Source organism: Balearica regulorum, chromosome 2 (genome assembly GCF_011004875.1).
Source record: "Balearica regulorum gibbericeps isolate bBalReg1 chromosome 2, bBalReg1.pri, whole genome shotgun sequence".
Classification (NCBI taxonomy): Eukaryota; Metazoa; Chordata; class Aves; order Gruiformes; family Gruidae; genus Balearica; species Balearica regulorum.
In genome coordinates this window covers 158,435,576-158,451,711 of record NC_046185.1, presented here as the reverse complement: position 1 = coordinate 158,451,711, position 16,136 = coordinate 158,435,576, and the positions used below count along the sequence as shown (strand labels likewise).

Below are 16,136 nucleotides of genomic sequence, written 5' to 3'. Positions count from 1 at the left end.
TGAGCAGGCCAGTGACAACTGAAAAAGTATCTAAACAAGGAATATAACTTTCTGCACAGTCTCTACAAAGGAGCAGAAGAAGAATATAGAAAGATGTGAAAAAGTTTTTAATATCGATGCAGAAGATTAAAGTTACTTCAGGTACTGCAATAGCTCAATTACTAGCACTGGCTAAGGTGTAATATATCCCAATGAACTCCAACTACTTCAATAGTCTTGAAAAACTTAATTCACACATGTGCTTGAAAATACATATGTGTGCATAAATACACACGTGGCATATACACATATATAAACCTATACACATAGACATATTATACACCAGCAATATTACTTTTATAACTCTTTTTCTGATAACAGAAGTCTGCAATTGCCATTAAATGGAAATAAACTATAGCAAGGAAGAGCACTTAAGCACTTTAAAAGGGCATGGTCCATCCCCTTAGGCCCAAAATGCCCTTTTTGAATTAACATTGCAGTTGTAATTAAAAACTAGGCAGAGAATCAGTTTGATTTTCAGTACAGCACTGCATCCGTCCATGGTGAGTGCCTAATTTCCGTATTTCTCTCCTCTGTGCAATATGCAAGTCCTTGGTTGTTTTAAACTGCTGCCCTGGGGAATCAAAAAGAGTCTATAAGAGGGGCCATGTGCCATTTAGAAATTATACTAGCAACCAAGAAAAAAAGCCATAGTAAATTGGAAGATGGCTAATCAAACCCATTCAGATTCATGAAACAAACAGTTAAGGGGGCAATACTTCCTTACAAGAACATGGAAAAGAAAGTTATACAAAGCTCATAACAGTAACCTATGAGCTATCTGAAATATCATAGCTTGCAAAAAGCTCACATTGCAGTGAATAGATAAAAATCAACTTTTACAGCATAATCTAAGATAAACACTCAAACAGATGGCTAAAAACTTAGGGGGTTAGGCACATATGTGATAAAAACTGACATTACTGTCACAATTTAAGCTGAACAAAGAAATCCATTAAAAATGAAAAAAATCCAATTTCAGAACTGAATATCTTTTAATCATTCATGTTCAGAACTTTGATTAAAATCCAACAAGTAATTCTTACATTAACATCTTCAGATATCCTGACTGTCCACACCTAAATCTCAAGTGACCTATTTATTCATTCTAATGAAGGTAATTCTATGACAAATGCAAGATGATCTGCACAAAAGCTTCTATTGGAAGTGTCTTTTCATCCAAGTTGTCAGCTGAGCTGGGTGGGTATCTAGAATCAACTGCTTTCCCTATTCCTTGTATCAAACTCCCAACTGAAAGATTAAATATTACACATCCTGTGCCAAACCTCCTTATTGAATGGCCTTTACATTTACAGTAGATTGCTCTTAAATGCTGCAAACGCCAAATGTATGAAACGTTCTTTTACATTGAGATCGGTAAAATCTGATTTTGCCAGTTAATAGCAATACCATTTGAATGATGTTTTATCTCTCTGGCCCGTTAGTCTGATGAGATGAATGACAACATATGAGAATTTTTGGTTGGTTGGTTGGTTTGTTTTACAACTTGCACAAGTATAATCAAACCCAAAATAATTTGTTAAAATACGAGAATTCAACAACGTAATCATGGTCTCAAAATCTTCTCTGAGAAGAGATAGGCAATGTGTCAAAAATCTAAGGAAAGTAAAAAGATGGGAAGTACCCTTCACAGATTCTAGAACTGAAAAGCTTACATGTAATCCTGAGTTCAATTAAGCATAAGTTTTCCCAGATTCCAATCACCCTAGTATGTGATTTAACTCTTTAAAATATATATCTATGGTGCTTACTGCAAGTAGAATAATTTCTGTGCATCAATTTTAACTATCAACTTAGTCCAGAAGTGATATTTGCCACTTACTAAGAAAAGCAACCAAAGACAAGGTATGTTCATATAAAACCAGACTACAACTCCTACATCTTCATCAATAGCTTTTGGGCTCAGTCAAAGCTGGTAAAACAATTCAGTATACGTCTGCATCCATTTTTGATACTTTTCAATAGAGCAGCCAGGTAGAACTGACATTGGACAAAGGCCTTGAGTACCTGTACTAGGAGTCACATTTGGCCTTTGGGCTGTACCAAAAACATCCAGGAGAAATCAAACTAACAAAACATCCCAAAAATTGTGTGTGTGTATGTCCCCTCCCCCCAACAGATGGGTTTTGATAGTAAAATCTGATCTCATCTACCTCCATAAAAAAGTAAAACTACTCTAAAGCACCAATACTCATCTTTTTCCTGATACCTGCTGACAGATTATGGTTCTATTTTATCTGGAGTTACAAATGCTTCCAAGTGTAAACATGCAATAGTGAACCTATTTATCCTGAATGGGATTTATTGATAGCCAGTACCATAAGCTTAAAAGTTACATTGTAAGCATTTGTTTTATGTAAAGTGCAAGTTTAATGCATCTGTTGGAGCCAACAGAAATCTACAAGTCAAGGGAACACACCAGCGGTACCATCCATGATATGCTAATGGAGAAAATATTTGGGTTTGGTTGGACTGCAGGAGACACAAACACCACTAAATTCAGTTAACCTATCTCTTTTTTCTCCTAAAAAGGATATACATTAGCTGTGGCTAGATAGAGTCAAAAGGACAATGGAGTGGCCTCCACCAGATAATTGAAAGGACAAAAGTTGCTGAAAGATTTCTTATCCCTATAGATACCCAAAGCGAAGGAAGAAGAGGAGACTTCTTTCCAGCAAAGTTGGATGAGTGAAGTTAAATACAGTAGTATGCACAATAGTTAGCCCATCAACAAACTCCTTTGAAGTTGAACTCATAAGGTTGGTCATCCAAACTTATAACTGAAGTAATTGGGATACATCTGCGGTTTGACCAATACAAAGAAACACTGCAGGAGCATCAAACAGCTCAGAACAGGCTACCCCAAACAAGTAGTTACACTGCACTGTGGTTGGGCCTTGCACATCCTGACATAGCTATAATGCTCAGTCTATATAATCTCCTGGTAGTTTCAGCTATAAAATAAAATCTCTGATTCTTCACATTATTCTCTCCGAATTAAAATTTTCCTTCATGCTGTACTTTAAGTATCTTCTTTGCTATCTTCTGTTTTCTCTTAAGTGTCTGCATGAACCCTAAAATTCCAAATTGGACACAGTACTTCACTTGAGCTTTCCCCAATTCCACCCAGAACAAAACTGGCAACTTCATCGCCTCCATGCCACATTCCTGTCAGTGCAACAAGGAATGATGTTTTCCTTTCCACCACAATCATTCCCTTGTTGATTTATGTTACATGTGATCCACCAATGACTCATAGCCTTTTGCATCCATCTTTAATGCATTTCATTTTCCTCATTTCAGACCACTTTTCAAGACTCTTTGCTTTCTAATAACTGTCATCCAAAGGGAGTGGAATTCCCTCAAGTGTAGTACCATTAAAAACAAAAGTGTAATCATTTGGATGATAAAGATTAATGAAAACATGCTGCAATTGGTCCCCAGACAGTCATTCCAGTTTATTTGATATTTACGATTTGAAATTTCTTTTGCTGTGCTTTCCATTATAGTAACTTTTCATTATATTTCTTTAATTCACATATTAATACAATAGTTATCATCTTATTGTTCAGAAATCGCTATGCCAAATTCTATGCTTCGCTGAAATATTCAGCCCTCTCAACTTGAATATATTCAACCAAGGTAATGATTTTTAGTTATTCTCTACCCATTTAAGACAGTTTTCTTAACATATTATTGTTACACTAACCACACTTGAACATATTTTGGTATGTTTGTAATCTTTAAAATTCACAAATCAAGCTTGTTTTCTCTGGGTCATCTGTTATTTAATCACCCTTCCCATTAGTAAAAAGCCTGTACTTCTTTCCCTTGTTACTTTATTTCTAGTGTATCTATTGGCCCTTCTCCTCTTTTAGCATCCCAACAAAATAATTTTCAAAAAAAAAAAATCTGTATTAAACCTTTTTTTTTTTAAAAAAAAAAAAGGACGAGTCAAGTTATTTTCTTTCTTTTAGTATACATGGCTTTTCAGGGACTTCCCCCTGCTTAAGGTCACTCACAACCACACACGGTATACTCGCTTCACCTGCTTGTGCAAGAGTGCACATCTGTACACAAACATTCACAATAGCATACATATCCCAGCACCAAATCCACACAAATTCATAATTTCAGTTTCATCAGAAACCAGGGCTAGAAATGAAATATATACTGTAATTAATCTGTATTTAACAGTATTTTCCTACCTTTTTTAAGCCAGCAAATCCTTCTGATTCCAGGAAGAAAAAGGCAAAGGGCATCAACACAAACAAACATAAATTTGAAAAAAGAGAAGCAAGATTCCATAAACCTGCAACAAACAAGAAAAAAGTTTACATTATAAGTTTCTCAACTTTAAAAGTTAAAGATATTACATTTTCCTCCCTTACATGTATCCATGTAGTATACAAGTGCTAACAGAAGCCAGGTTATTTACAGGTCATTGCTGAAAAATATGTAGTTCTCTGCATAATGATCTTCAAATAAAAACTGGATACCAACTTAAACTGCAGCAACTGTCTGAAATCTTGGAAGACAGACTGCAAACTCAGGTGGACTGCTTCCACAATATCCCACTCAGGGCTCTTTAGACAACTGTTTAAAAAATTTTCAGGACAAAAAGTATTTTACTACCACCAGTGAATCTCACAAAATTCAGTTCTGTGTACTCACTACCTCCCATATTTTTTTCCTCAAGAGAAACTTAGACAAATTATGGATTTTAACATCAGCAATACACAAACGCCATCATCACCTCCTAATTAAAAGGAGATCTCATGGTAACAGCAACAGCAGCCTTCCACGATGAGATGATGGGATCAGTGGGCAAGAGGAGAGCAGTGGATGTTGTTTATTTCAACTTTAGTAAGGCTTTCAACATCATCTCCCATAACCTCTGTAGACTAATTAATGAAGTATGGGCTAGGTAAGTGTAGGTAGACTGAAAATTGGCTGAGCTTCCAGGCGTAAAGGGTTGTGACCAGCAGTACAAAGTCAGGCTGGAAGCCAGTTACCAGTGGTGTACCCCAGGGGGTCAATATTGGGTTTTACATCTTCACTAATGACCTGAACGATGGGAGAGAATGCATCCTCAGCAACTCTGCCAATGATACAAAATGGGGAGGAGCAGCAGCCTGCCATTCAGATGAACCTCAATAGGCTGGACGAGTGGGCAGAGTGGACACTGGGATTGTCCCAAAAGCAGCTTTATAGAAAAGGCCTTAGAGGTTCGGACACCAAGTTGAACACGAGCCAGCAATGTCCCCCTGCAACAAAGGTGCCAACAGCATCCTGGGCTGCATTAGGAGAAGTGTTGCCAGCAGGTCGAGGGAGGTGATCCTTCCTCTCTGCTCAGCACTGGTAGCACACATCTGGAGTACCGCATCCAGCTGTGGGCTCCTCCACACAAGACAGACATAGCCATACTGGAGCGAGTCCAGCAAAGGACCACAAAGATGATTAATGGACTGGAGCATCTGTCAGAAAAGCAGAGGCAATGGAAACTGGAATTGTTTGGCCTTGAGAAGAGAAGACTGGGGAAAGGAAAACAGACTCTTCACACTGTATCCAGTGAATGGAGAAGAGGCAATGAGCACAAATTGAAAAGAAATAAGAAACCAAAACCACTCAAATGTAAGAAAACTTTTCCCACTGTGAGTACAGTCAAACACTGTAACAGGCTGTCCAGAAGGTTTTGTAATCGCCATCCTTTGACATACTCAAAACCCGACTGGGCACTGCCTTGAGCAGCCTTCTCTATCTGACCCTGCTTTGAGCAGGGGGGTCAGACTAGACGATTTCCAGAGGCTCCTTCCAATCTCAACCATTCTGTGATCTACATGAAAAATAAACAACTGACTAAAACTAGGACATCTGCAAGACACATGTGACATCTGCAGGAAGGGAAAAGGTTTAGAAAACAACCTGAAGTGATAACTGATCTCCATTAAGGGTATCTGCTCTATTAAGATTTAAGTTGAACACTGTATGAACAGCCAGTTTCTGGTGCATAAACATGAACCATCATCATCCTATCAAAAGTTGTGCAGGATGCAGTGTTTCTTCTTTATAAAAGCAGCAGCTTACCTGAAATTTAGTACTAGTGTAGCTAACAGGTTTAACTAGTGTCACATGTTCTGCATCCTGAACAGCTTTTATTTTGCAGTTGAGAAAAAACAGGCTCAGTCCCCCACCTTCCTCAAAACACAAACACTTCCACAATTCTGCAGGACTATATTATATCACCTGAAATCCAGAAAAGAACATCCCCCATGATAAGAAAATTTGAACTAACAGCTTTGTTTATTTCTTTCTTCTCACGTACAGGCTTGTTCATTTTCTTCTTTGAAATTTCCATTGTGAAAAGAACAGGGAAGGAAAGAGACATTTACTGCATGTCTAGGAAATTCATTATTGAGAGAAATCCCTGTATTTAGTTCCAAATGTGAAATAGTTAGTTATCTTTACCTACACCCCCTTAAAAAAATGCTTTCACCATATATATTTCCTATTTCTTTAAATGAAATTAAATTTCAGAGAAATAAAAATTAGGTAGGAGCAAGCAGACAGGGGGGCAAGAAATCTACTTCTTCAGCAAGTGATAGCACCAGGACACCAAGAACCAAACTTAGCCAAATAAGCTACAGAAAACAAAACAAAACAAAAAAATCCCAAAGATGCGTGAAATATAATACTCAATTGCTAAAGAAAACAGACTGCCTAAAGGTGGCTAAACTCTAGTTAACAAAGAGGGAGATTTTTCCTTTTGAATTTGCTTAGCCAGGAAGCTCCTGTTACCATTCAAGGAACATTCACACATAGCAACATCAGCAAGAATGTCATTAACAGCCCTTACTGAAGGTACATTATCTCAAGCAGTCTGTGTACTTTTTTCCTCCCCTTTTTAAAAAAAAAAAAAAATGAACACACCAGAGTTAGAGTACACATACTACTACCTCAGGATAAGGGTCTTATTTCAGGGGTTTTCTCTAACCAAAGACAGATAGTGCATTCAGTTACCTGGTGTAAAGCTGAATATGTTGTTGTTCTAATTTCAGCAGTTCTATTACAAGTATCTCTACAATGTAAAACAATGTTTAGGAGCTGTAACATGTACAGAGCAGTTTAAGGGAGGGGAGAGTGCTGCACATCTGGGGTGATTTTTAAGAAGTTAAAATCCAAAAAAATTCACACATTAGCAGCTGACAGGAACCACATTTACAGAATGTTAAACTATGGAGCTACAACATGTATGTAAAATTATGAGAGGTAAGGACAGTGCTGTACTGCTGCTGACACACATACACACTTTCCTGAAAGTAAGGAACATACAGGGACTTCTTCCCTTACCATATTTCTTATCCTAATTTAATAGTTCAGAAACAAAATTAAAATAGACTCAGAAATATAATTATTTCCTACTATAGTGACTGCATCATAAAATTGCATGAGACTTGCAGATATCAACATATATTAGAGCTTTAAGCAGTCTATTGGAATATTTTAAATTTTTTTTGCATTTGTAGCGACCTAAGAATATCCCACATAAAACAAGTTAATAAAACATAAAATTTTAAAATCTCTCAGTCTTTGGCAAACAGATTAGACCCTCAGCAATTTTTCTTTTCTTCTTCATGGCAGTTTCATTACGTTTTACCTCCACCTGGTGGCTGTATCCAACAACAGCACAAGCAAACATCCAGCTGTCAGAAGTATTTCTGGGTTCAGTTCAACATACATTTGCTAAGAGTGTTTATAGTGGATCCAGGTACGGGCTTTCTGCCTAGTTTCAAAAATCAGACACATATATTTTCCATTTTTCTATATGCCACAATTAATGCAACACTCTACGCTATAAAACCCCTTAATGCTACATTCAAGTACCTCAGACTATATCTATAATTGATAAGTCTGGCAAAACCAAAGTGTTTTAAAGCAATACAAATTTTCCCATTTGATAAGATTTGCAAAGCAGAAAGCAAACCATACATGACAGCTATGTTAGAGCGTTACGGAGACACAAACGTTTTCTGAACTGGAGTGCTTGTGATAGCGCTATTAGCTCTCAAAACTTGCACAGGTTATTTCATAACTAACTACAAAAAGGAATGGCATTACATGGAGTAGGTTTTTACAGGGCAGTGCAACGCTGTTGTGCAAACCTAGTGAACACCACAAGAGGGAGCCCCTCCCCAAGGAAATAAAGTACACTGATTTTTGTCACGCTGCAGTAACAGAAGCTCATGGTCATACCCAAAAAAAATCTACTGATTTTTCTGACGTCTTCACACCAACTGTGGTAAATCTTGGTTTAGTTCAGTCCCGTCTACCCTTAGCGTAAGCTTTGCAATACGTAGTCAAACTTGGAAACACCAAGATGCTGAATTTACTTTCTTGCTAGCCATTACTATCGGACATATTACAAAATGTAAGTTATACTGTGCATGCATAAAGTGGTACTTTCAAAAGATTATCACATTAAAATCAAAAGAAGATGGTCACTAGGCAATTCAAAGGCCTTCCAATGTGACAGCTATGTTTCCAGCAGATTTCTAAGGAACCCAAGTTTTCTCAAGCTCTGTAGCAGCTCTCAGAGTGAAAATTTCAAATTGATTATATAATTGTGACTCTCAAATACTTTCAGGTTTTTTCCAAAGTCAGTTCTGACACAGAAGGAAGGATCTTTTTCCATTAACAGTTTTTTTTCACATCTGAATATAAATCTGTCTGAACAGCTAAACCTGTGTAAAAAAATGAGAATTAGGGTTTTTTCCTTCCATGAGACATACCAAATTAACAATCCCCCATGATGCGTGACAAAACAGATCACAGAATAACTCAACTAGAAAGAGCATCTAAAGTCACATAGTCTGATCTGCTGCTTAAAACAGCTAAAATGCAGGTGTTATCAGGTTGCTCAGGGCTTTAGCCAGCTGAGTTTTAGAAAACTTCCAAGGATTGAGATCTCTCTGGACAACCTTTTCCAGTGCTCAGCCATCCCCACTGGGAAGAACTGTTGCTTCATGTCCTGCAAACATTGCTTCTTGCCTCTCGCTGCATGTCCCAGCAAAGAATCTGGCTCTGTAGAAAACCCTCACCAGTTGCAAATCCAGCTATGCCCTGGGTTTCCTAATTTCACACCAGGGTATTAACTCAGGTGATATTTCTACACCACTCCTGGGCAGTTCATCCCTACTTCTACTTTCTGCACATCTCCTTTTTGGTTTGGAGCTCAGGAGTTCTCCATTAAGCCAAATCAACCTCCTACAACACCTGCTCCTTTTCCTGAACACTGAGGTCCATATTACAGTTCCTGAAGGTTATTCTTCAAAGTAAGTCTCTCTCCTGGCTTCCTTTGCCTTCAAAGCATCCTCCGGTAAGATCCCACATACACATTTCCTGAAGAGGACAAAGTCTACTCTCTTAAAATCTAATTCTTTTCTTGCACCTTGTTTTCCTTGAAATAGTTCATTTCTATTGTGCCTCTTTACCGCACTCAACTATGCTTATATTCTACAATTTTCCTTCTTTACAAATAAATCACCAACAGTTGAATTTAACTATCTAATTCCAACTGGTCATAGCTAGCAAGTTTCTTAAAATATTTTTTTTATTTTGAGAATAAGTTTATATATATCATCCTAAACAGACAGATTTATGAATCTTGCATTAACACGAGGAAGAAGTTTGAACAGCGTGTTTTCAAGTTAGCTTCTAGTAGCTCTGATTCTACATTAATATTCAAAGCAGTGAATTTGGTTTAATTCCATCAAGTCTGTATAATTCTTTAAAAAACCCCAACAGAACAGTGAAGACAGACTTTTGCGATGTATCAAACAGCAGCAAAAACAACTAGCCAATAGCATATTAACAATTCAATTAGCATCTGAAATGAAAATTGAGTCATTAGTTTGAAAATAAGAACATATCTGTGCACATACAATGAAGACATCCATTGTAATTACATTATGCTGAGTACTAACCATGAATTAGTGAGCCATTTAACCACTGAATATAGTAGTTTTGTGGAAAAGAAAGCAGGATCTCATTGCTGATTATTGAGAAAGGTAGAAGCAGGACTGCACCAGCTGAAACTGCTAGAGTGAAGGTGCTCAAGAACAGCCTGAAATTTAAAGAAATGCACCACTGTTACCACCAACATGCTCTGAACAGGGGAAAAAAAAGTAATTAGCCTACCTATTAATCAGTGTCCGAAGGCAACCCATTCTTACATTGTAAAGGGGCAAGAGAAACTGATTTCCACAGTATTTCACTTCCAAAAAGCAAATTTCAAATACCAAGTAGTTTATAAAAACTAATTTTTACTGGATTCTGTAAACTACCACAATTATTCTCTTTAGAATTGAATGCATGCAAGTCCCATGTCATACACAGGACAAATTACTGGAGTTCATGAAATAACTTTTCAGAAGTCTCCTATTTTGGTTTTCATTTCCCCCATCCACACTTAGAAAAAAAAAAATCATTTCTATAGTCTTACTACAATTTGTTTAAAGCAGAGCAGCTTTTTAATGTCTAAAGTGAGTATAATTAAACAAAGAAAATTTTAACACCACATTGAAAAACCTATTGCTTTTCTTTCACAAAGTAGTTTTTTGAATATCATCTCATAGCTTGGAGTTTTCTGATAACTGTACAGTCAATACAGAGAAATTGTCATAATTAGTCAAAATGTTCAAGCTTATTCTCTTTAGATCCCAAATACTAGTTATAGCAAATGCCATCTTGTGGCATTAAAAAGAACTGTGCTCTTAAAAAAAAAAAAAGAACAAAAACCTTCTTACAGAACTAATCCCATGCTAGAATAAAATTTGAGAATTATTCTTAAAATTGCATGACAAAAAATATAAAATTAAATAGATCATTCCTATTCCTTAAATAGATCATTACTGACAGGACTGTAAGTTGCTTACAGAGATTTTACTTTTCCTTAACAGTCTACAAATCTAGTTTTCATTCACACAATATTTAATTTACAGAAGAAAGTCTGGGTGACCAATTTTATTTTATATTTAGTATTATTGTATGCTTTTATTGGTGGTTTCTGAGGTATTTTCATTAAATATTGTAAGCTAGAATTGTGAAAACTAACACACTACAGCCTTTCTAGGTGCTACAGCAGTTTGGCTTTGTTTTATGCCCCCACTCATCTCTTAAGTCCTGACAATTATGTTAGGCAAAGAAATATCAATCTTCATATTTTTGACAGTTACTGCTTTTTGGAAAATAACATGTACACTTAAGGAATAAGAAAGCTTAGGCTGAAAGAACAAGAAGCATTTTATATTTATAACAACACTGTTAATGAAAGGCCATTGCTCTGATGAAAGTGCTAATCTTGTCTTACACTGCTTTCACATGAAGAACACAGTATTGACAATTGATATCTGTTGTATTTTAAAACTAAACTAGAAAATAGATGCAGGGGGGATAAGAGCTAATGACAAATATTACTCTTTGCATCTTGAAAAATTCAGAATCATTCAATCTAGAAGATCCTTCACTGTTAGAAGAGCCTTCGCTGTAGTCTTAAAAGCACAGGAGAGATGCTCCTCTTTGAGAGTGAAGAGCTTCATAGCATTTAAAAGTATGTATTTTTCTCTCTCTAGACATGAAGCAGACATTGTGGCAAGTAAGTATTTCAAATTCATAAAAAATACTGGTATCAGACACTATTGGGAGAAATGTGCCTAATATTTACATCATCTTGTACATCTTTCAAGCTTGTCACAAATGCAAAGCTAAAAGTGAACAGCTTGCAATGTACTCGGCAGTTTCCCAGGGTACAAAACAAATCAATAAAATACTCAGTGAGCTCTCCTTCCAAGAGAATGACAGTACCACCATGGAAGAGCTAAGAACATTGTAATAAGCAAGCAGCAACTCCACATAGTTTAGCAAATCACCTGAGGGGGCAGCAACAGCTCACAGATGTTCTGTAAATCTTGAGACGTATTTAAATATGAGAGATTAATATCTAGCTTTACAAAGGAACAGGAAGAGAAGAGAGTGTTGCTGGCAGACCAGCAGGTCTGGCAAGTGTTTGTCTTCCATTTGTTATTTATTTTTCAAGCTTTTTTAAGATTATCAAATACAGATGTCTACTTCAGGGTGAGCTTTCCTTCCAGGACTCATTGCCTCCCTTGGCAGGGCTTCTTCCATTGACGGCAGTGGGAACTGAAACACCTACCTCCCATATAAACACCTATATTCTAGAGACCTAAACTGAGGTGCAGGCATTGCACTGAATTGCACCTCTTGCATCAGGTCCTCATGCAATATTCTGGCCAACTTCATGGCTATCAGGAAAGCCCCAGGTGAAAAAGGCCCTAAACCAAACTGCCTTGCCTCTTGCCATGCCTTTCATAACACAAGGTGCCACCTGATCAAATATTTTTCCTCTGCCCTCTAGAAGTCTATTTGCTGTCACATTTAAAATGGACGGTTAATTATTTGGAAACATACAAGATTCCTATCAAAACAAAATATTCAGGAAAAAAGTTCTGCAAAAAAAAGCTATACATACGATATTCTGTTAACGATGGCATCTTCATCCTCTTGCTCATCTGAAAATTAAATTACAGCAGGTTATATTCAATACTTAGTCATGTTTCCTCAGGCTAAAATGTATATACATAGGAATAATTTTAATTTCCAAATAAAATTTATAGTTACTGAAACAATTTATTAGCATCAATATTTTAAGAACGTTCCTATCAAAAGTGAATACTCTTGTTTTTTGCTCATCTTCAAGTTTTTTCAATCAATGTAACTAAGAAGTTATTTAACTTCATTTAAATATGCAGATCAAAACTTCTTGGAAACGTCTTCCAAAGGGCTCTACAGCAAACATGTTTCAAAAATAGATATTTAATTTTCAGTATTAACGTATTTTTAAAAACAAGAAAGCATACTCAGAACAGTACTGATGACCACGCAGTTGCTTCCCCTTTCTCATCCCTCTCCCCTCGCCCTACTCCTGGGAATTTGGGGGAAGGGGGAAGGAGAGTTGTTGTTGTTCTTGTTGTTTGTTTTGGATTTAAGATACCATGACTTCCCTTCTAGTATTTCACATTTTAAACCATTCTTGTTGACTTATTCCTCAATATTCCAACTCTTTGAAATATTATCAACATTTAACTCAGAGGTCAATCACTAATATAACAATCATTTATTCTTTATATCCATCTGTACATGAATGTATGTATTTCTACATTTGAAATAAAAGAAGAAAACTTTAGTCAGCTAAGTCTCCCAGGTTTTCCATGAAAGGCAACTCGAATTTATTTTAAAAATCTAAGAATAAGACAGGTGTTTCAAGTTCCTAAAAGTCACGTTCTCACACACACTTGAAATAAACATGTAGCCCCTAACATCATGCTATTTCGCAATTCTTCTGTGAAAGTACATTAGGTTATTGTTTCTGGTTTTTTGACAGGAATCTCGTGGTGTTTTGAGAAACTATGTCAAGGTCTCTTATGAATCATTTTGGCTAAAGAGCTTGTTGTAGAAACAGCAAACAATTTGTCCTGAAAGAATTCCAGAAGTGCTAACTCTTCAAATGTGCCTCATCAGGACAGAGCCTAGCAGGCTACAAAGTTTGCCTAACTAAAAGCTCACACAGCTTTCATGAAGTCAGGACAGCTGCAGAGCAGCTCCTCTCACTAACAGATGAGATTAACTGCCAAAAAGGTAATAAAAGTGTCTTTACATCCAATAGCATTTGCCAAACCAGTTCCCCCTCCCTGTTCTTCTGTATCTCCAAATGGTAGCAGCTTTGTAATATCCAATGTATGTACTAGAATCAGAAGATAGTATCCATCTTACTTAACTAGTCTCTACGTTTAAAGACGTGCACATTTTTTAAAGGTATTAAATTTCCTGAAGAGTTTAATTTTTTAAACATGAATCCATCTATGAAAGCAGTTCTATCGTAACACAGGTCACTATAGCTCAATAAACAGTTTCCACCACAGTTCAAAGTGCCAAGATCATCATGCATAAGAACAGTTTTCCAGCGTGACTGACTATTACCAAGCACCAAGGTCCCAGATAAGCTGTCAAGAGTCAAAATTCTGCCATTTTATACAGATTTTTATGTTATTTGTCTTTAGAAGAAATATAGAAGAAAATGACAGGGGTACCTACAGACTAGTTTCAGACAGTGTTTCTAAAGGGAAAAAAAATATGCGATTTTCTCAAGGAATAAGACTTCAGTGATGAGGTCATAAGGAACAAGCTGATGACACTAAAATAACTGTACCTGAGCATAGCAAGATTTTTAGAAGAAATCTGCTACTTCCCTTCTGTATTACTGGCAAACTTTTCGCTTTACCAGCTAAAGCTTTGAACTTGATTTTGGTGCTAGAACACAGCCTGAAGATATTTCTTCTGGAAAATCTGACGTGAAAGGAGAGCAACAGGATCTAAAGGCAAGGGAGGCAGAAGCTCTACTTGAAATTCTCCCCTTTCTTCCCTCTCAAAACAGTTTACATGGCCACGAAGCCACAACGCAACAACTGATTGTGGCCATCCACACCACCTCCATAACCACCCATTCTCACTCAACTGCAGAGTGCCAGCTACAGCATTCACTGATTCTTTTCTGAGATGCTTCAGTGCACTCCCTCCTGTGGTTAGTGATATCAGAAGGCACGATCAAGGCTCTGAGAAATGCCAGAGCTGGCACAAGGGAGGGGATGAAAGGAAAAAAAAAAAAAAAACCCAAAAACAAAAACCAAGGCTCAGGAACAAAGAGAGCAGATAGAGGGCAAGAAGGTAGCATGTACAATCAGATCAGTCCAGTCTGCTATAGACCTGCAGCCAGAGAAACACTTTTGGTCAGAGGTCCAGTTCTTCCTCTTTCCTTGTGGAGGCAGAGAGAAAAAGAATCACCTATTCACTTGCAACACAAAATTATTTTAGAGTATATTAAAAACTGTATGCTTACCTGCTTTCCTTTTGTATCTTGTGATTATGAAGTAGGAAACTATGTAGAGAACAGCAAATAGGAGAAAACAGATCTGGAAAAAAAACATTGCATTTATTAGGTTGTGAAGAAATGCCTACATTATAATAGGAATAAACAGAAAATCCAGTATCAACAATTTAAAATTTAATTCAGATCAACAAAAGTGTATCCTACATAAATGTCAACAATGTTTTTATGGTTTATAGATTATTAATAGAAAGTTAAACCAGTAAGAACAGTTTAATTAGAGTAACAGGTATTGAATCAATTATATGGCCAGTAAGTTTTACTCCAAAATTAAGAAAAAGCCTTATTTACAGTGCATTTTTATTGTTTGGGGAGGGGTGGGTGTGTTGGTTTTTAAAGTTTGAATCCACTTGAGTTGTAAGAGTTATCACGCTTTGTATCCCTTTCACACGTGATCTAAGGGTAATTGTATTTTACATAATAGGCTCTTGAAGATCTATTTTGGAGTAAGCTATCAACATATGTGGAAAGAAGTAAGCAGTTACATTTACTATTTCCATCATGTCTTGAACCAAAGAAATTCTAGGTGACAATACACAAGAGTCATCTGCCTACAGCAGACGCCCAACCATGAACTGGTCAAACACGTTTGCTTTACAGTCAGAAGCCAAGGGCACAATTCCCCACCTCATGAGGAAGGTAACTCATTTAGGTCAGATGTACCTTGAGCCCATCATGACTTGCATCAAGTTGTTTCTAAGGTTTATCACTAGAATTGCAGTACAAGAAGGTAGACCAAAACACCTACAGATATATTGGAAATCTTGGAGGAAAGGAATCAAACAGCAAGACAGTTTTAATCCTCCAAGCCTTTGGGGGGAACAGAAAGAAAGAGAAAAAAAAAACATTTTATTTGCTCCCGAATGAGGCATCAGCAGCTCAATACTGCTTCATTAATCTTGTTTGTTGATGCCTATTAAAAACATGAGTCAGTCACAAATGAAACAAGGATGCCTGCCGTTCTGCAGTGCTGTGGCTCTTAGCCTTCACTAGTAGCTGAGCAGTCACAGCAAACAGCGCTGCGTACCAACGCTGTACTCTGCTATTAGCTCACCGG

The 16,136-nt window shown here is 36.9% G+C and overlaps 1 protein-coding gene across 2 annotated transcripts in view; it reads right to left on the bottom strand.

The window, feature by feature from the left end:
- Nucleotides 1-16,136, bottom strand: part of LMBR1 (limb development membrane protein 1) — a 74,495-nt gene that overhangs the window by 43,476 nt on the left and 14,883 nt on the right. The window contains exons 2-5 of one of the 2 annotated variants that reach the window (XM_075746637.1): nt 15,032-15,104; nt 12,608-12,647; nt 10,044-10,183; nt 4,269-4,372 (exon numbers count right to left, since the gene is read on the bottom strand). In XM_075746637.1, the coding sequence (XP_075602752.1) occupies nt 4,269-4,372; nt 10,044-10,183; nt 12,608-12,647; nt 15,032-15,104 (357 nt within the window). Of the gene's footprint in view, nt 1-4,268; nt 4,373-10,043; nt 10,184-12,607; nt 12,648-15,031; nt 15,105-16,136 lie in introns of those variants that run through there. The other variant, XM_075746638.1, reaches the window with a different exon arrangement.